This window comes from Lissotriton vulgaris, chromosome 11 (genome assembly GCF_964263255.1).
Source record: "Lissotriton vulgaris chromosome 11, aLisVul1.2, whole genome shotgun sequence".
NCBI lineage: Eukaryota > Metazoa > Chordata > Amphibia > Caudata > Salamandridae > Lissotriton > Lissotriton vulgaris.
Genome location: NC_141699.1, coordinates 136,708,718 through 136,729,759, shown reverse-complemented (window position 1 = coordinate 136,729,759; position 21,042 = coordinate 136,708,718). Strand labels below are relative to the sequence as shown.

Sequence of the window (21,042 nt, the reverse complement as noted above, 5' to 3'; positions counted from 1 at the left end):
CTGATTTCGTGCCTCGAATAAACTTACACTGAAGCATCCAGAAGCAGCCTGTGTATTTCGTCTTGCTGGGAGAAGTTTTGGAATATATATATATATATATATATATATATATATATATATATATATATATATATATATATATATATATATATATATATATATATATATATATATATCTCGACTAAACATCTAATATTGGAGTGGAGGTCTACGCCTGTTGAAACCGCTAATTCTGGCGGTCAGGATTATATATATAAACGAAGAATCCTGACCGCCAGAATTAGCGGTTTCAACAGGCGTAGACCTCCACTCCAATATTAGATGTTTAGTCGATTAACAAACACCAAAGAAGCCACATCAATAGTTCAAGTGCCAGCAATCCATATTTATTTCCAACAAAGTGCAAGAGCGAGTGCCCTCCTTGACGCGTTTCGCTCCGCAAGCGGAGCTTGATCACAATATATATATATATATATATATATATATATATATATATATATATATATATATATATAAGGGTTCACATTGCCAGAAGCTTTAGGATGCACTCTCCATTTGTTCAAATAAGGCTGCAGCGTTCTCCGCCAACCACAGGTAAAGTATGATGCCTGACGCGTTTCGAACAAAGTAGTTCTTCCTCATAGGCAGATTAGACTTTTTTAAATCAGGAGGCAAAGACCGCTGCTTGACATATAACCCATCACTTTATTGGCCCCCAGGTGGAGCCTTGTAGAACTTTTGCTTTGCATGTTGGGATCAGCAGTCCGTGCATATAAACCTTGAAGATCATCAGCTTCTAAAAAGTCAATCAAAATGTACATAATTACAATAATGCCATTAGTGGGCCATCCGTGCAAGGCAGATGACGCTGCAAATCATCTAGCGCCAACAAAATGGATCCAAAACAGCCCCAACATCAAGGGCCGTCGGCCGCGTTATCGGCGGTTGGTGCTGTTCCCAAAATGCATTTCTGTGAAATATCCTTGAGATCACGAGCCCACACCTGAAGGCAATAAAGGGAGATGTAAAGCAGCAGTTTCTTGCCTTTTATCTAGATGCCGCTCTGCCTGTGATCAAGAACAACTTCTGTTTGAAACGCGTAAGGCAATCTAATTTTCCAGGGTGTTGCAGACTGCGCTGTTGCCTGATTTTGCCGATGGAGAGTGCAGCCTAAAAGCTTTGGCCAATCTAATTTTCCAGGGTGTTGCAGACTGCGCTGTTGCCTGATTTTGCCGATGGAGAGTGCAGCCTAAAAGCTTTGGCAATTGTGGAACTTAATATTAAACCCGGCAGCCATGTCGTGGGGATTGCACCGCTGCGATAAACTTTTGCAGTCTTGAGGCTTCAGACGCTGTGAGCCACTTCAGTCCATCAGGCTGGCTGAACACTTTGAACAGCGTTTTCTGCTTTTCCTGCTGAGCCCACTAATGGCTAAATTGAAAAAATATATTTAGAGTGGACATTTTGTGGTTTACTACGAACTACGAGGCTGATGTAAAACTGCTGTTCCCAAAATGCATTTCTGTGAAATATCCTTGAGATCACGAGCCCACACCTGAAGGCAATAAAAGGAGATGTAAAGCAGCAGTTTCTTGCCTTTTATCTAGATGCCGCTCTGCCTGTGATCAAGAACAACTTCTGTTTGAAACGCGTAAGGCAATCTAATTTTCCAGGGTGTTGCAGACTGCGCTGTTGCCTGATTTTGCCGATGGAGAGTGCAGCCTAAAAGCTTTGGCAATTGTGGAACTATATATATATATATATATATATATATATATATATATATATATATATATATATATATATATATATATATATATAGCGTTTAGTCCGATGCAGCACAGCAGAGCGCAGCCATGCCACGCCACACAGCAAAACCGGAAAATTGAGTAAAGCCACAGACTCCGTGCTCTCGTTATCAGTGCCTTTTATTCGTGATGAATAAACAGCCCACCAGTCGCCATGACGCGTTTCACCTCAGCCGAGGCTTGATCACATGTCATGAAAAGAAGGAGGGAAGTAACTTTTAAATAGCAAGGTTGGTCACATGACCGGTAGTATATCCTGTTACTATTAAAGGGGTATACATCAAATCATTATCAAGGGCGCAGTGCCCTTATTAACACCACAATCATGTATCAAAAGTAGTTCACGATAACACTGTTCATTTGTGCTAAAACAGTCAGTCAAAGTTGCAACATTGGTATACAACAAGAGGCAAAAAAATCATGAATCTCCATGTTTAGAAAAAATTCTAAAACCAATCCTTTTTGTAGAAAAATATATATATCTGAATTCATATATTTACACAATGTACAATAAATATACGGCTATTTACACAGAATATATATATATATATATATATATATATATATATATATATATATATATATATATATATATATATATATATATATATATATATATATATATATATATATATATATATATACAACACACACACACACACACACTAATACTACTACTACTACTATTGTAAAGAGAGAACTTGCACCTTTTGGCCAGGTAAACTCGGGAACCACAGCGCCAATCTACACACCCGATACATCTATGAAAATGTCAGGGTGTGTGATGGACATAGGCTATATAAATTTTAAAAAAAAGTAAATTAAAAAAATTAAGTTTGAAAACAAAGTAGTCCCCTGAAAGTAGCGCCGGCCGGGACCTAGCGCTGGCCGCGACGCAACGTGCGTGATGACCGCGATGCGACGTGCGTGATGACGACGAAGGAGGAGCGGCGGTGCAGTGACGAGCGGCTGTGCAGTGAGGAGCGGCAGCACAGGTAAGGGAAAGTTTGAGCTTTTCCTAAACTCTCAGTGCGAGACTGTGTGATGCAGGGGGAGGCAAGAAGGACCTTCGCAGTGCTATCAGCTGGAAGAGGCAGCAGTAAAGGAAAATGTCGGAGCGGGAGTGAGTCTGGCAGGAGGGGGCGGGAGGGAGTCTGGGTGGGAGGGGGGCCTGGTCCGTGTATGCACGGACAATGTCGGGCGGTTGGCCCTGAAGCCTCATTGCCCCCAGGCAACGCTGGGGCGGGCTGCTAGTGTGTGTATATATATATATATACATCCTCCAGCTCAATACTAAGGTGCCCCATGGTTTGAACGTGACAGAAGACCTCCACACTTGCTTGCTCTAAATGACTCAACTTATCAGGAGTGTGTGCTCTCCCCCCCGTGGATAATGTCCATGGCACTCACCCGGCTGGGAGATGGCTGGGACAGATCCCGAGGGGGCTGCGAGCAGACACAAATCACAATGATTTTTACTGTAAAAATTATGCTGCTATAAGAACATGTAATGTTTGTTTTATTATAATTTTCACTGTGCACTGTTTTTTACAACCGGGTTAAAAACCAACAAGATGAAACGAACTGTAGGGGTTTTTTTAACATAAGGTTGTTTTTTATTACTTTATTGAAATTTTGGTTTTGGGTTTCAGGTCCCTTTTGGACCTGAATTATTATTTTCACTCGTTCCATTACAACCGGTATTGAGACATGGTAACTATGGCACCCAAATAGGATTTGTCAGTACAGATTCGTGTGACTCATGTTAAAAGTGATACCATTCTTTTCCGTCTATGATTAGAAGTTGCAATGTAATATTGCTGAATGATAATATGAAATGATAAAGTAATTCTCCTCCTCAATAGAAATCTATTTATTTGTAAATATACATTGTTTACAAGTGAAATAGATTAGGACCGAGGTATATTGTAAATATGCGTATTTGCACTAACATTGCTAATTTTGCACATTTTGTCAAAATCAGGCACTTTAAAGCACAATTTGCACTTTAAAAAGTCAGCACATAGCACTTTATATGGTTTCAGCCATTAATTCGAGGTTCCTAAATAGAGAAGAGAAATTAGAATTTATGTGTACCAATGTTGAGAGACATTGGTTAGGAGATGTATATATTTGTAAATAAGACTTTCAATAGACGGATTTGTACAATAGATATGTGTATTTTAGCAGGATACTCTTTTATAAGGAATTATATTTATAATTCGAGTCACACCCATTATCGAATCTGTATAAAATAGTGTAAATATGAATTAGTTATAAATGTATTTTACATCTATTTAGAAATTTGAAATGTAAAACGGAGTTGGGTGCATTACATAGTATATTTTCTATGTCTACTAGTGAGTTTGCACAGGTGATATGAGTTGACCACTTGCTTTCACTTTAAAAGGTGTACCTTGCATAGAAAACGCTGTCATGTGATCAAGGCTCCGTTGAGCCGAAACGTCGGTGACTCTTTCTGCTAAATAAAGATCTTTGATGCACCTCGAGGTCCGTGTCCGGAGTCTGCTTGCTGGCTGTGCGAGCGCGCGAGCTAGGAGACAAACGGAGTGCAGGAGATAGATATATATATCTATATATATAGATATATATAGATATATATATCTATATATATATATATATATATATATATATATATATATATATATATATATATGTGTGTGTGTGTGTGTTTTGTATCCCAAAGTTCCTGCATTCGAAGACGCACACCAGAACAGTTCTTCAAGGCAACCGGAATTTCATTTCCTTTTATTGATGAGGCCCTACGCGTTTCGAAGACTTCCCTTCTTGTTCACGGGCAATAACGTCTGCAGTGGCTTATTCATTAAAGAGCACTTCCCTTTTTAAATCGTACAATGTCAACCACCTGTTTACAGGTAAATAACAATTGTTCTGATCCAGTATTAGGGTGTATTTCATAGATTCACATGCTTGAATAGAATAGTGAGCAGTAGTAGCTGGCCGCAGGACCAAAAACAGGAGTGCATAGGCATAAAAAATGCACGAAATGACAATGTTGCCAGGCAGGTCATAACAATAATCATATAAACCATATAGGCGGAGGGAAGGACAGAGGCTCACCTTATTTAAAAAGATTGCAAAGCACCGCTTGGTCCACTTCCGTATCAGCTTTGTTGATCGTCTCACGGCAGTAATGTCTCGTGAAAGTGTGCCTGCTGGACCACGTAGCTACTCGACATATCTGGTGAATCGGCACACCAGCAAATAGGGCAGTAGAGGATGACATCGCCCTGGTGGAATGAGCTCTCACTCAAGATGGAAGAGGTTTGCCAGGTTATAATGGCAGAAAGAAATTGTTGAAGAAATCCAACGTGCAATAGTTGGCTTGATAACAGAACTCCCTTTGCGCATGCGTCTGTAAGCAACGAACAGTTGATCAGACCTACAAAAGGGCGCCGTCCTGTCGATGAGAAATTTAGGTCATCTTTTAACGTCCAGTGAATGCAAACGTTGCTCCGCTGGAGATTGAGGATTGGCGAAGAAAGTTTTTAAGAACACTGGTTCATTGAGGTGAAAGTCAGTTGGCACCTTAGGCATGAAAGCCGGATTGGTGCGAAGCACAACACAGTCCAATTTGAATTGAAGGAAAGGAGGTTTAATGGTAAAGGCTTGAATATCACTCACAAGACGTGTATAGGTCAAAGCAAGAAGAAGGGCCACCTTCCAGGTTAAAAATTTTAAATCCGCTTTGTGGATGGGCTCAAAGGGCACCTTCATCAATTGCGCCAAAACAATATTGAGATGCCAGGTCGGAGGAGGACGCCGAATGGGCAGGAACTATCGGAACTATCTGAACAGTCGTTTGAAAAATTGCCGAATGATTTTGGTAGAGCAGAGAAAGGAAGACACATCCTTCCGGAAACAAGATATTGCCGCCAGGAAAACTTTCAAGGTGGAATGGGAAAGTCGTGATTGAGCCAGGTGTAGAAAGAATGGCAAAAGCTGAGCAGGAGTGGAATGGACGGGATGGATGTTGGCAGCTGCACACCAGTGACAGAACCTTTTCTATTTTAGCTTGCAAGTCTTTATTGTAGACTGAGCTCTCGCATTGGCGAGAACGTCTCTACATGCTGGTGAAATATTCAAATGGGAAAATTCTAGGTGCTCAGGTTCCAGGCCGATAATTTGAGAGAGAAGGGGTCCGGATGACAGATCTGACCCTCGTCCATCGGGAGGAGATCCGCTCGAGGATGAAGGAGGATGGGTTTGCACTGTGAGGGAAGCAGCAGTTCCGAGAACCACGCGTGTCGAGGCAATCTGGGAGCGATCAGGAGAATGTGGCACGGCTGTCTCCTCATTTTCCACAACACTCTAAGAACCAGCGGAATCGGCGGAAAAGCGTAGGCGAATAGATTGCACCAGTCCATCAAAAGGGCATTCCTGGACGACCCTTGATGGGGAAGCAAACTTGCACAGGACGGTCAATTTCAATTCACAGGGCTCGCAAAGAGATCCATGTCCGGACGACCCCACAGCCAAAAGATGAAGTCAAGAGTCAGCTGATATAACTCCCACTCGTGGGTCGAGGACGCGGACCTGCTGAGGGAATCCGCCTGGATGTTGGAGAATACAGGAAGGTGAACCGCTGTCAGTGTGATCTGGTGACGAAGTGCCCAGTCCCAGATACTCTGTGGCAGTTGGGAGAGGAGCGGTGACTTGATGCTGCCCTGCTTGTTTACATACTGCATACTGGAGGTATTGTCGGTCTGAATGAGCACTGCTTCTCCCTGGAGCAGGAGAAGGAAAGATTTGAGCGCCAGGAAGATGGCCATTAGCTTCAGCCTGTTGATGTGTCAGGAACGTTGAGACAGGGTCAACTTGCCCTTTATGGATAACACCTGAAGAAGTGCGCCCAAGCCTTCCAGGGAGGCATCCGTGGTAAGGACGAGTTCCGGAGCGATGGTGAGAAAGGAAGTACCGGCAGCGATGTTTGACGGTTGAGCCCACCATTGAAGAGAGGACCGCATCAGACTGGTCACCCAAACCAGATCGTTGAAAGAGCCGATGGCCTGACGCCACTGCTTGTCCAATTCCTCCTGAATGGGACGACTCTTGAGCCTGCAATATGGGATCAGGGAGATGCAGGAGGACGCCATCCCGAGAAAGGATTTCAATACACAAACTGAAACGGACCCTTTTGAGCTGAGGAGAGCCACCATGCATAGAATCAATAGCCGACGTTCGTGAGACATGAATGCTTTCGCCAGCGAAGTATTCAGAGTGGCGCCCAGAAAGGTCCTGCAAGGAGCTGGATCGACCTGAGACTTCTCGGTGTTGGAGAGACCAAGGGAGTGGAACAGAGTCTGACAGAATTGAGTGTCCAAAGATGCTTGATGGCAGGATTGGGACTTGATGAGACAGTCGTCCAGGTAGGGAAAGATTTGATCTCCCTTCAAACGTAGGTATGCCACCACTGGATCCAGGACCTTCGTGAAGACGCGAAGGGCGGAGCGAAGGCCGAAAGGCAGAACCTTGAACCGAAAGTCTCTGAGCCCTACTCGAAAGCGGAAGTACTTACGGTGTCTTGGAAGTATTGGCACATGGAAATACGCGTCCTGAAGATCGATGGTGGTCATGAAATCGTCCTTCAAGAGAAAGCGGAGAACTTCAGCGAGAGTGAGCATGCGGAAGGATTGACACTTCAGATACTTATTCAGGGCTCGCAGATCTAGGATCGGACGCCAGTCGCCGGACTTTTTGAGGACGAGGAAAAACCGGGAATAGAATCCCATCCCCTTCAGAGACTTGGGAACCGCTTAGATGGCAACCTTCTGAATCATGAGTCGAATCTGCTGAAAGAGCTCCTTGATGTGAGCAGGGGGTGAACGAGTTGGGGAGTGTTTGGAGGGAACTTGACAAACTCCAAAGCATAGCCTTTTGATACAATGTCCAGCACCCAACAGTCCGAGGTGATTGAAGACCATTTGGAGTAGAAAAGGGAGATTCGACCTCCAACTTGAGCGGGGAAGGTAAGTCATTGCTTCTTAGAAGCGGAACCTCTGTAGGAAGATTTTCCTCTGTAAGACTTTGAAGACTGCTGCCGATAGGACTGCTGGGATTGGGAGGAATATCCTTGATTTCCTTGGCCATAGGAACGGTACTGGGTGGATAAGCCGCGAAAAGAGGAGGTGGTGCCGCATCCGCGCGCTCCACGAAAAGGCGGTATGCTAAATTGTACAGTGCTGAAGGCACGAGCCGTCTGTGTCCTTTATGTAAATGTGCTGGATTTGTAAAGCGCACTGCTGCCCGGAAGCGTCTTGGTGCTGAAGACCGCAGGGGAACTCGTCCTGGCTTTCCCTGTGAGATGGTCCCTTCTGGGTATCTCCAAGGTGAAGCCAGGCATCCCCGGCGTCTGTGGGGGGCCGTTGTAGAGATGAGGCAAGCTTAATGCCCAGAGTTGCCGAGTGTGGTCCCTGGTTACAGTAGGCACCAAGGTGAGCATTATAACGTCCGTTGACCCTGGTTCACGACCCTGCCGCGTCGGGAATCGAACCCTGGTCCCGGGCCGTTCTCAGCTTCCGGGTCTGCCGCCTCTAACCAGTGAGCCACACCACTCCACTTATAGTTCGCAGTGCATCGTCCACATGCTGGCCAAAAAGCGATTTGCAGTCATAGGGCATGTCGAGAATTTTTGACAACTTCCTGGCAAAACGAGGTGGAACGAAGCCAGCCCTGACGACTTAAGACGGCTGCTCCCGCAAACTGACTAAAACCAGTGCACGCAATGTCGACAGAGCAGTCGATAATTTTTGAGGACGCTCTCTCTCCATCCAAAATAATTGAGAGCCTCTGCTCTGGAGGGCTCAGGAATGAGGTCGATAAAAGGAATACATATCAGACCACATCTGGCTGTCGTAGCGCCCCAGAATGGCCAGAGATGGTAGAAGCCATAGTGGAAAACTTTCCGCCCAATGGCGTCAAGCCAACGTCCTTCACGGTCCAGAGGAGCGGTTATAGGGGAATACGGATTCCTGACCGACGCTGCGCGGCCTGGGTGATCACGGAATCAGGCTTAGGCTGCGCCACCAGGCAAGCAGGTGAAGCCTGGGGCGCTCTATATTTCTTCTCCAAACGAGGAATAAGCGCCGGAATCGTATTTGGCGTCTGCATCAATTTTACACCTTCATTCCAAATAAAATCAATAATAGGCACAGCCCGGACCTGTTTGAAGGGCTGACTCTTGAAGTCATAAAGAAAGCAGTCCTTGTCCTTCGTGACCATATGAAGCTTAAAGCGCTGCGCCGCTCGTTTCATAAGCTGGTGAAAACTAGCTATGTCCACAGGAGGAGAATCGCCTGGTACCGAAGGAGGCGGAGACGGTGTCTGGACCTGATCGTCATCCCAATCCGCCATGTTCTCATCATCATCTTCGCCGTCCTCTGTCTGGGCGAACGTCATCATCCTCAAACAGATGCATGCACTTGAATGGAGGTTGATGGGGCAGAAGATATGGCAGGCTTCGGCAGTGAAGGAGTAGGAGGAGCCACTGCAGTTACAGGCACCGTTGGTTGAGGAGACGCCTGGTGAGACAGTGGAAAACGTCTATTGTAATCCTCCAGCATATATTGGAAATCTGAAATGAGGGAAAGGGGTATTTGAGCTGTTGGAACCTGAACAGAGGGTTCCTCTTCCTGGAAGTAAGAATCTTCCTGTTCATCCTCGTAATCCTGACATGTAATGACTAGCTCCGAAGGACTTCCAGCTTATCGGAATCTGTCATCGTCCTCCTCATCTGAATCGGAGTCATGCTCCGAACCGGTGGCAAAAAGAAGTGATGGAGGCTGAGGGGGATTTGGAAGTGAAACCTGTTCCAGAGGCACTTGTCGTTGGTGCAGAGGGTCAACCATTGGAGGCCCAGAAGCTGATGAAAAAACTGGCACCAGAGGCAAAGATGCAAAGGTAGACGTCGACGGAACAGTCGACTAAGCCGTCGACGACAAGACTACAGCCGCTGACGGAGCAGTCGCCGTCGGAGCCGTTGTCGTCAAAGCAGTCATCGGAGCCGTCAAAGCAGTTGTCGTCGGAGCTGTCATCGATGGAGCCGTCGTCGATGGAGCCGCCGTAGACTGCCGACGAAGAGGCTCTCTTCACTGCAAGCGTCGACGAGGATTTTGACGTCGACGAGATCTTCTTTGAAGTCAACAAGACTGATTTAAAGCTGACTCAGACCATTGTCGACACAGAGGAAGTCGGCGCAGCCGCCGTCGACGATCCGCTGGCACAAGTCGTCGTCACGGTCGTCGTCAGTGCACTGGAGACGTAGATTTTGTCGACTGAACGATAGTCGACGAGCCAGTCTGCGATTAAGCATGTTTTTTAGAGGAAACATGCACAGAAAGAGTGGAAGGCGCCAGAGAGTCCGATCTCGAGGGCGCAGGCGTAGGCGGTGGAGACACAACAGGAGCCTTCTGGAGAGGAATCTTCCTCTTCTTCAGAAAAGGAGATGGCAACTCCTGAACACTGCTACGCTTTGAAGTAGCTCTGGACACACCTGACAAAAGGCTTTCTGCATCAGAGAGAGGTGAATCCTTATCCTTCAACCTCTGCAACCACAGGAGAAGACGCCCCTCCTTGTCTTTAAGGGTCTTGGTTGAAAATGTCCTGGATAGGTTATAAAGGTGTTTCTTTTTCTCCTATGTATCTGTGTGTTAACGCTAACCTGGTACTGATAAGTATTTCAAGTTTTGGAATTTGTGCGATATGTTTTTCAATACATATTTTATTGGTATTTTATTGCTATTTTATTTACCGTGGGGCTCCCACTTCGACAACAGGGAATATTCAAGCATGTGGATCTATGAAAGACACCCCAATACTGGAGAAATGGAATGTAATATTTGAAATCTTTTCTGAAAAAAAGTGATTCTAATTTAAAGTGGTATGGAACCTAGTACCTGGATTCGATGATTCAATGTTAAGGACAAATAATTAAAACTCCTTTGGTAGAGGTCAGATGATACAGCACAAGGGATACATACAAAAATAAATGCATACTGGAGTAGGTCTTCAACTTTGTAAAAATAGGTTGACTACAATAATTAAAGTAATAAAAATGCATATGAGTGCATATTTTACAATACAAAAGCTAACAAACAAAGGATTGTCAATTATGGACATTTTATTTGTGAACTGTAGACAGCAGGAAAGTTTTCACCAGCAGAGGTTTTGGTCCTATGTGAAGACTGAATCATGCTAGCGAAAAGTAGGGGCGCGTGGCTTGGCTGCCAGTAACGGCGGACGTGTGAGCTGGGAGCTCCACACCGACCTGAAAATTATCCAGATATACCAGACGCAACCAGTAGCCTAATATGCCTGGAGGGGTGCACGCTAATTTCGGAGTGGGCTGCTGACTCCTGTGGGGGCCCGTGGCGGAAAGACAGCTGAGCCGCAACGGAGCACCTGGGAGCTGACCGAAGGCTGGGCTGAGCCCTGGTTGACTGCAGCGAGGAGTGCGAGGTTGAGAGCCGGGTCGTGAGACGGCCTCGCCTGGCTATGCTGGTGATTCTCTCCCATTGAGAGAACCTGATGGCTGGAAGAGCGGGGACTTGCCCCTCGTAACCGTGGTCCTGAATGCTACACACCTGAGGCGGCCGCTGAGAGCGACACACAAGCCCGAGAGAGCGGGTGGTGTTGAGACTCTAGCAACATGAGCAGGCGGCCGCGCTTTGATAGGAGTCTGGCATGAGCTGGGCCCGGAGAGACCAGCGGAGTCTGGAGCGGATATGGAGGGCTGCTCTACCCGGCTCACTGCAGCAAAGTTTTCCTGTTCCCCCCATTGCGGAGGAAATAGATTGTTAATCGCAGCGAAGGGCTGAGTCCATTGGAAGTGGGACTACACACTGAGTCTGCAGCAATTTTTTTTAACAGTGTGTGGCCCAGGGGAAGCAGATTTATGAGACCGGGCACGGGCTGAAACTTGAGTGAGATTAACCAGATTAATCACCCGGCTCGGGCCTTAGCCCTGACTAGGCTCAGCTGTGCCTCGCGAAAAAGAGTTGGGGTGACCCCGATCAGAGAGGATTCCTTTAATGCCAGATTCGCCTGGCCCAGTGATCAAAGGAAAAGATCTGATCAAGGGACAGAGAGCGGCGCCCTATAGAGTCCCTGGTATGAGTGGCCAGAACAGTCAGGAGACGGACCAACGCAACGGGGAAGGCCCTGGGCAGAAACATGGTGACCACTATGGAGGTTAGAGACTTGAATACCCACACCCGAAGATATTTGTTACTGCCCACAGGCCTAGGCAACATGCATTGCAAGAGTAGATATTGATGTAACTGGCTGCCACCTGGGAAAGGCTGGACATCTGAGGCACGGGAGCCGGGCAGGGGCACGGGAAGGGAGAGGGAGAAAAACAGTGACACTGCATGTTGTGAGGGATCCTTGACTGCTCCCCACCGGGCCACCCCCTTGAACACGATGGGCGGAAGTGAAATAAGGCACGATATACACCTGAGGCCCAGAGGCAAGTGCACCTACAGAAGACTACTACAAGCCCCCCCCAGTGGCATCCTAACCTGATATCGTCCCTCAGCAGTAAAGATGGGCAAGACCAGAACGAAAACAACGCAGGGTGCCCCTGAACCAAAGGAGGACTCACAAGAGCAGCCCCAAGGCACTCTTAAGACACAGCAGCTGGAGGATCCCATACAGCAGCAACTAGCTAAAATCCTAGAGCCAATATCAGATACCAGAGACGCTGCACCAATATAGAAGTACGGTATCGGTGGGGCTGGGCATTCTACGTGCAAAACACCAGAAACTTAACGAAAGGGTGAAAATAGTAGAGAATAATCTTGTGGAGTTATCCTCCGGCACACCAAGCACTGACCAGACAAGTGGTGGAACTTACGGACAGAGTCAAGACACTGGAACGCAGGGCAGAAGATGCAGATGGGCGCAGTCGAAAAAACAATCTGTATTTTGGGCCTACCTGATGGGGTCAAAAATGGTAATATGATGGCTTACTTAGAACCCTGGCTACGCACAGTTGTTGCGCCGCAGGGCTTGACATTTCTACACCCTTGAGAGCGCGCACCAAGTCCCGCCGTGTCCCCCAGCCCGGGCCAACTTCAGAGGCCAGTGGTGACCAGGCTCCTACATTAAAGAGACAGGTACATATTGTTACATAGGGCTCGCTCTGATGGCCCTTCTAAGGTGAATAATGGCAACATTTCTATATTCTCGGATTACACCCTTGACGTTCAGCGAAAAAGTGCCTCTTTCTTGGACGTTAAGAAAGCTTTGAGAGCTGAAGGCCTCCAATATTCTTATCTTTCCTGCTCGGCTGCGCATAGTTTTGGATGGTAAACCTCACTTCTGTGAAGACCCTTCAGCTGTGTGGGAATGGTTGAAGACATACAAAACAAACTCCCCAGGTGGCACGAGGACAGGCCCCTGCGTGCCAGAGTCAAAGAGCGGGTAAACAATATAGGAGACGGCCTGCGAGGAACACTTCAAAGAAACAGAGTCCTTCCCAAATGGAACGAGAGAGTGGTGGCACTGCAAGCAGTGGCTGAGAGAGTGCTTGAGGGAGGGTTTCCATTGGAAGCGGTGTCGCACTCTGTGGGGGCACAGAGGGCTCGGACTCAGACTCTTCCAGGGGAGATAGCCTTACATGCCACAGGTAACCCCGAAGACTGCGGATGAGATTATATAGATGTTGCTGTGGTGGAGAATAAACGTGGCATGTGCCCTGACCTCCCTCCCCACCCCCACCCCTTCTCCCCCCACTGTTTAAATAGATAAAGAGGGTAGATAGGTCTTTATTACAGTGAGACTACTGGGGTGAGACATCACGTTGGGTTGCATATATGCACCCAACCAAGACCAAATGGCCTTTATGACCGACCTTTCCACTCAGATAGCAGATATGATGGTGGGCCAGGTGATATTAGGTGGAGACTTTAATGGTGTGACAGATGTGATGTTGACTAGATCCCTATCCTCCCCAACCTGGGGCTCAGACTTACAGAGTGGCAGCTGGACTAAGGGACTGGATGACCCATTGGGGACTAAAAGATATTTGGAGGATTCAACATATGTGGGGGGGGGTTCGGTAGTACTCATTTTCCCCGATGCATCAACTTCATACAAAATTAGACGCTTTTTGGTGTTCACCCACCCTCACTGGTTCTATTACCGACACAGAATACCTGGGACAGACCCTTTCTGATCACAGCCCCTTGTTGCCGACATATCGACTGTAGGAGAGTAGGGTCTGCTTTTTGCTTTTGCTTTACTGGTTTTCGACTTAGATGTGGCTGCGGGCCTGCCAATCAGACCCAGCGCCCAGATGCACTCTCTCTAAATTTACCATGTACTCTAGGTACACTCACAATTGGGAATTGGTTCACCTTGTCAGCCCCTGTAGAAGTGTACCATAGGTACTCAGGGCATAGGTGTAACCAAGGCCTACCAGGGGCTGCAGCATGTATTATGCCACCACTGGCTGGCCACTCAAATAGACACAAATGGCTGATCACTCATCTGGGGCAAGGTCGTGTAACCACCCCTTACTTAAGGTGTAGTATTCCTATACCTACTTACATATAGACACATAGTAACCTATAAGTCACTCCTATGACAGGCCTTAACAATCCTGGAGGCAGAGTGCTTGGTTATGTGTCAGATGGTGCTCTAGCATGAGCTGAGCCTGTCTGCAGCTTTCGGAACCATGTCCTTATAGCTGTTCTATGATATTGCCATACCATATACTCTTAAGTGCATTATGAACCAATTCTGGCGATGGGGGAAGCATTCCACCCTTCTAGAGGGAGAAGACATGTTAGTTCTGACTATCCCGGTTAAAGTTAACCAGAGCCCCAGCATCACAAAATGGATGCTGCTGCCACAGACACAAGTCTGACCTCCTGGTGCTGGGAGTCCTTCCAGTCACGGAGGTTTGGACAATAGGTTTCCTGCTTGGGGAGGTGCGAGCACCACCCCACACAGGAGGATGTGTATTGGGACAGGGAGGGCTGAACAGAATCAGACACTGTCTGGAGCACTCTAGGTGCTCCATGCATACCCCAGTTCAAACCGGTTGCTGGGGCGCGAAACTGCACAAAGGAAAGGGGGTGTAACCACCCCCCTTCCTGGTCCCACCCATAGGAGGGACCTAGTGAGCAAACCAGCCCCCTTTAGTTGTATAAAGGTAGGAGCTGGCCCAGGAGACTTTAGATTAATCCTGGAATCGAACTGAAGACGAAACTCTGGACCCTTCGACATTCACTTGGACTGAAGACTGAAGAAATCTCCCTTGTGGCCAAGGAGTGATCACCCTGGGCAACCAGGCACCATCCAGCAACTAGACGGCTTGCTTTGTCCCCGTTCGCGCCGGAACCCGAGCACAGAGCCTGACAAAACCTCGACTCCCGGATCCCTCTGACCCCACTGCACGACTCCAGCACAGCTGAGCCCCGTGGAAGGCGTCGGGACCCGTGGAAGCAGGTAACTTGCTAACAGCGCAGCTCCTGAGGCCTCCTCAAAGCTGTGCACTGGGGACTGAGACTCCCTGACACCGAGCTCCACCTGCATTGAAGACCAGCCCTCCACACTCCACGAGATCTGCGTGGGGCCCTTCTGCTTGTGTTCTGCTCGACGCGTTGTCCGGTTGCTGGCCCGTTGGCTAGTAGCCCCCGACGACTATCCTTTTTGAAACTCCATCGCTGGTCTGGTTGCTCCAGATTGGTCCTTGCTTTCCCTGCAAAGGTGAAGTACCTCAGACCCTCCTGGTCTGCACCAGAAGCTCTTTGTGTATCCTGGGTGAGTTGCCTTTGCTTAGGCTTGTTGGCTCAGATCTTGAAGCCGACCCCTCCATCTGCGAGAACCTTCGTGGGACAGCTTCTCTCCAACACCTGGTCGTCCACGATGCTTCCTGGTCCGCGTGGCTGCAACTACAAGCTTCACCCCAGCACCAGATTTCTCCTCGACGACGTCTGGTTCCTTCCTGGTTCCACCCGGTCACTGGCTAGTGACCTAGACTCTGTCCCCTCTGCTTTCAGGTCCTCTTCATCCTCGATCCATACTTGGATCCACCCGGACATCTTCCTCCTGGTCACCTGCAGCATCTTTCTTCAAAGGCTCCATAGACTTCAACGGCGAAACGAGACACATCTTCACACCCATGCACCCGCTTCCTGTGGGTGAGGTAACGAGAGTACTTCAGTGCTTAGTTGTAACCTTCTAGCTAGACCGGAAGTGTCCTAAATCTTCATTTACTTACCTTTTACATTCCTATTGACTTTCTATTGACTCTCGCGTGAGAGTACTGACTCTGCATGCGCCACCTGTGGGCCTCCTACTCCTAACCTAAGGGTCAGATAGTGTAGCCCCAGCGATTCCCTAGGCCCTAGGCCTCTTCCTTTCCCAAGTCGTGGTTCTTATACCAGTTACTTAGTATATGGTTTTACGTGCCCCTAGGGCCTAACTGTAAATTGTGCTATTTAAAGTATTTCTAAGTGTAACCTGTTATGTGCTTTTGCCTCTGATCTCATAAAGAGTTCAGAGGAGTGGGTTAGTATATAAATACATATATATTTTATATATATCCTGTGTGGTGTCCTTTCATTTGATATTCAAGGGGTTACATATGGTAAAACAGCTGGCTTTACACGCCCTCAAGAGTCTTTTAGCCTAAGACATTTCTGTTCACGCTACCTCTAGGATAGCTGGTCTATAAGGTAGACTTTACAACCATCACCATAAGGGTTGTTTCTACTGGTGCAAGGTGTTCACTAGAATAGTGAATATCATACCAGGCCAACTTCTCACATCGACCACATGGGGGCAGACCCTCAATCCCTACATGGCAGCTTAACCCCACGACCTTGGAAGATGTACCGTTTGGGGCCGCCCTGCACTCCCTTGTTGATAGGTCTTTCGAAAATGAACATTCCACCTTGTCAGTGTTGACAGAATGGGAGGCGTTTAAGGTGGTGGTGCCGGGTCACTGCCTGGGGCAAGCTATTGGGGTGTGTAGAGAACTCCACGAGACCTGTTCTATAAGGAGGGGGAACTGTGGGCATTAGGCAACATTCAAGGGAAGGACATACAGGTCCATACACACGTTCAAGACACACACATGCACATTACAATGATACTTTGGAAAGAATATGGTCCTATACTTATAGAAAATATATGGATAAGCTGCAAGAGGAGATGGGGAGGGCTGGTCGGCTGATGACCTGGCTAATTAGACCGGAAATTCAAATGTCTCCAACTATGCATACACAGACCCAGAAGACATCAATCGTTTATTTTGTAGCTATTATGAGATTCTTTAAGCAGCCCCACTCTGGCCTCCTGTGAACATCTTCGGGGTTTCTTGGTCCCGCTGACTCTGTACTCTAGACGATGCCAGGGAGGAGTTGGGGGGGACCTGTGACCCTACAGGAGGTTCAGAGAGCTATCTCCTCTATTGCTAATGAAAATACGCCGGGACGGCCTACCTGCAGAATTTTATAGGAAATACGAGTCCGAAATAGCCCCGAGGCTTGGGTCTATGTATGCAGAGGCACTGCAGCGGAGCCACCTGCCAGAAACCAAACGAGATGCATCGGTGATTCAACTCCCCAGGACTGTGGTCCCAGACGCCGGGGTGATGGAATATAGGCCTCACTCAATGCAGATTTTAAAATACTCAGCAAAGTAATGGCGCTCAGGTTACTCCCACAAATGAAGAGTCTAGTCCACGCAGATAAGAATGGGTTCATCCTCTCCTGAACTACCTCGTATAACTTAAGTAAGCTACTCTGTGCTTTACCACCCAGAGGCAGGGAACCTTCAGCAGGCCACCATTTTGTCAGTCGACCTAGAGAAGGCCTTTGATAGCGAGAGTTGGAACTATCTACTGAAGGTCATGAGGCACCTAGAGTTAGGGGAAGATTGGGTGAAGTGGGTAAAACAGTTGAATATGTGCCCCACGGCAAAGGTTAGGACTGTTAAGAATATCATCACAATACCGGGTACCACGGGGTACTGGACAGGGATGCCCACTGTCGCCACTCCTATTTGCCCTGGCGATAAAGCCCCTGGCTGAATTATTCCGTCAGGGAGGGGAGGGTATAAGACTAACAATAGAAGGGAGAACATACACCATCTCTTTATGCAGATGATTTATTATTCTACCTGAGTGACGCCATAAAAGACGCATTGACTGCTCTCCGACTCCTGGAGACATTTGAGAGGCTGTTGGGTTTGCAGGTTAATAAGCACAAAACATACTTGTTCCCAGTGGATGGATCACAGATTAGCCCCCCCCCCAACCTACCTTGGCTCTTAACTGGGCATCAGACACATTCAAATGCATGGGCATCCAAATTTTCCCCTCATTGGCAGATCTGAGAGAAGGTAATTTAGTTAAAGCGCTTAGATTGCTTAAGTCTAATGTGATGTTTTGGCGTACACTGCGACACCCTATCATGACTAGAGTCTCCTTAACAAAATGGTTATCCAACCCAATCTGTTATATTATGTTGCCAACTTGCCAGTAGTAATGCCTTCATGATGGTTTCGTAACCTAGATTCCATGACGAGAGACGCCCTATTGCGGAAGGAGGCTTGGGAGTGCCAGACTTTGAGCTTTATCAGCTGGCTGCTAAACTACAATGGTTAGCACAATGTTTGGAGGGAGTGAACAGAGAGGGGACTTTCTTGTCGGAACTAAACCAAAGCCCTAGATTCTTGTTGGCAAAAATCTTGGATCATACAACCAAGGTTCCCTACAACTCGACTCTGCAGACCACAGCACTACAGTGCATTTAAAAATTACTAGATATCCCAAAATGTTACCCTGGACAGAGGTGGAACTCTAGACTGTGGGGGACTCTTTCCAGGAGAAAACTCTACTCCCCTTTGTGGAACTAATGGAAGGCTGTGGTCTGCCACCAGGCCAATTCCTTACGTATGAGATGCTACTGCAAGTATTTGGGCAGCTGTGGGGCCCGAGTAGAACAGAACCGGAAAAACATGGGGTGTTGCACTCCTTGATCAATCTGAGAACAGCAGGACACCAGATCAAATGGTTTTATGAGTCTGTGAAGCCTCCTTGGTTCCACTATTGAACCTGCGGGGAAAATGGGAGAGAGCCCTGAATAGGGAACTGATAGACAAGGAATGGAGTACGGTATTGGAGTCTCAGAGGGTATCGCAAAATACACTGCTGAAATATTTCCAATTTAATTATATCTATATCACCTACCATACGCCACACAGGGTCTCGGTCGCCTTTGGGGGAGAACTAACAAGATGTCTGAGATGTGGCCAGGAAGAGCAGATTCCATGCACGCGGCCTGGCATTGTGAGACCATATGAACTTTGGGCACGAAGTCCTCTCTGAAATCAAAAAAATCCTAGGGCGTACACTTGACCCCAAGGCGGAGACCTGCCTAACTGGGTCTCTTCCCCGGCCCACATAAGAGTAAGTTGGTTAATAGGTTCATAGACCTGGCGCTTGCACTGGCCAAACGTCGTATAGCGATAACATGGAAACTACCTATGGTACCACAGCTGAACGTTTGGAACCAGGAAGTGACTAACTGGTCTGGGGCTAAAGAGAGCGCAGCATAAAGCGCTGCATAGAGAGGAGTTGAGGGGGCTACAACAACGCCCAACAGCAAAGTAATGGACGGTCACTTTACATGCCTGGGAATATCCAAGCTCTCCAGGTAGTACGACTGACAGTAAGGTCGCTACAGATTAGAGCAGGATAATAATGAGCCCCCACCCGATGGAGTTTGACTGACTATCAGATAAGCTAAGCAGAGGTGGTTCCCCTGCTTCCCTCGTCAGATATTAAAGGAGGGCTGAAGTCATACAGAAAGAAGGGACTTACATAAGGATTAACCCTGCCATAACTTGAGCGCCTAGACGAAGTACCCCTCCCTCCCCCCTCCATAAAATTACCCAGACGCATAATTGTAACCTAACCTGTATTAGTTAAGCTGAGTAGTTTAGTTGGTTTATTATCATTTCCCCTATTTTAATTGTTTTTATATCAGATTGTTGGATAGCGGTGTGTCTCACGCACAAATATAACTATCTGGGCATATTAGGGAAACATTACACTGCTGGAAGTGTAGGTGGGAGAAAAGATAGTTGAAGTCTAACCAACGCAATTGATGGAGTGGGCAAAATCAATTAAAGAACGACATGTTAATGGTACCCTTCTCGCAAAGGTTACACCGAAATTACCAATATGATACGATTTTAACAAACTCTGTAATACCTTACCTACAAAAGATAGCATTAAATGTTGAATAAGCAGTATGTAATGTAGAATATATAAGTAAATGTCAATAAAGATATATATATATAATTTTTTTAATGGTAGAGCAAAGTAATTAAAATAAAAGCAATTGCATTCTCTGAAAGAGGAGTGAAAGGGTCAAAGTTATTATATATACCACTCAACAGCAATTCTAATGGCAAAGCTTAGCTTTTTGGATCAAAGCAATCCCAACATGGCATGCTTTAGAATCAAAGGAGATCAGATTTATTCATTAGGTATGAAATAACTTACCAATTTCACAGACTTATTGTACATCTTAATATAGTCATTGGAGAGAAGAACTTCTTCTATTTTGAAGGTAACACCAGTAAAACTCAACTGCCTTGCTATGTACATCCCTCTTAGCTTCATGTCCATTGCAACTATTTCCATTGCTCCTACGCCCCTAAAAATAAAACAGTTAGAAAAAAGTACCATGTACAATTCAGTAGTAATTTAGGTTAAATACTAGGAGAAAGAAACAAATCACTAGTAACTTTATGAGCAAGTAGCCTTTCCAAGAACAAAACTTTTACATTGTTCTAATAGTCTTTACTTGTTATAGGAACCCTAACTAAATTCATGACCATTGAATTTCTCAACCTAGGATGGCAGATATATATGTTTTTTTTACAAGAGAAAGTATATCACCCAGTAAGATATCCATCTCTTTTTGTAGTTCTATTGTTTTAGCTCAATTGATGAACTGTTGGGACCCAAGCTCAAGTCTATTCTGTAACACATATCAGGGAAGGAGGCCATCTAAGATGCTAATCCACTCTCTGAAACGCAAGAATTTATAGGCAAGAGTCCTACACACTCTTTCATAGCAGAATGGCAACCTTTAGAACCCAGAGGTTTCCTTCCATATTAAGCAATATGAGACTTTTACATCAATAAATCCCTGACAACATACTTTCA

The 21,042-nt window shown here is 46.6% G+C and overlaps 1 protein-coding gene across 1 annotated transcript in view; it reads right to left on the bottom strand.

Moving 5' to 3' along the window:
- Positions 1 to 21,042, bottom strand: part of SBNO1 (strawberry notch homolog 1) — a 946,695-nt gene that overhangs the window by 736,125 nt on the left and 189,528 nt on the right. The window contains exon 8 of the mRNA XM_086942451.1: positions 20,374 to 20,527. Coding sequence (XP_086798577.1) covers positions 20,374 to 20,527 — 154 coding nt within the window. The remainder of the gene's footprint in view (positions 1 to 20,373; positions 20,528 to 21,042) is intronic.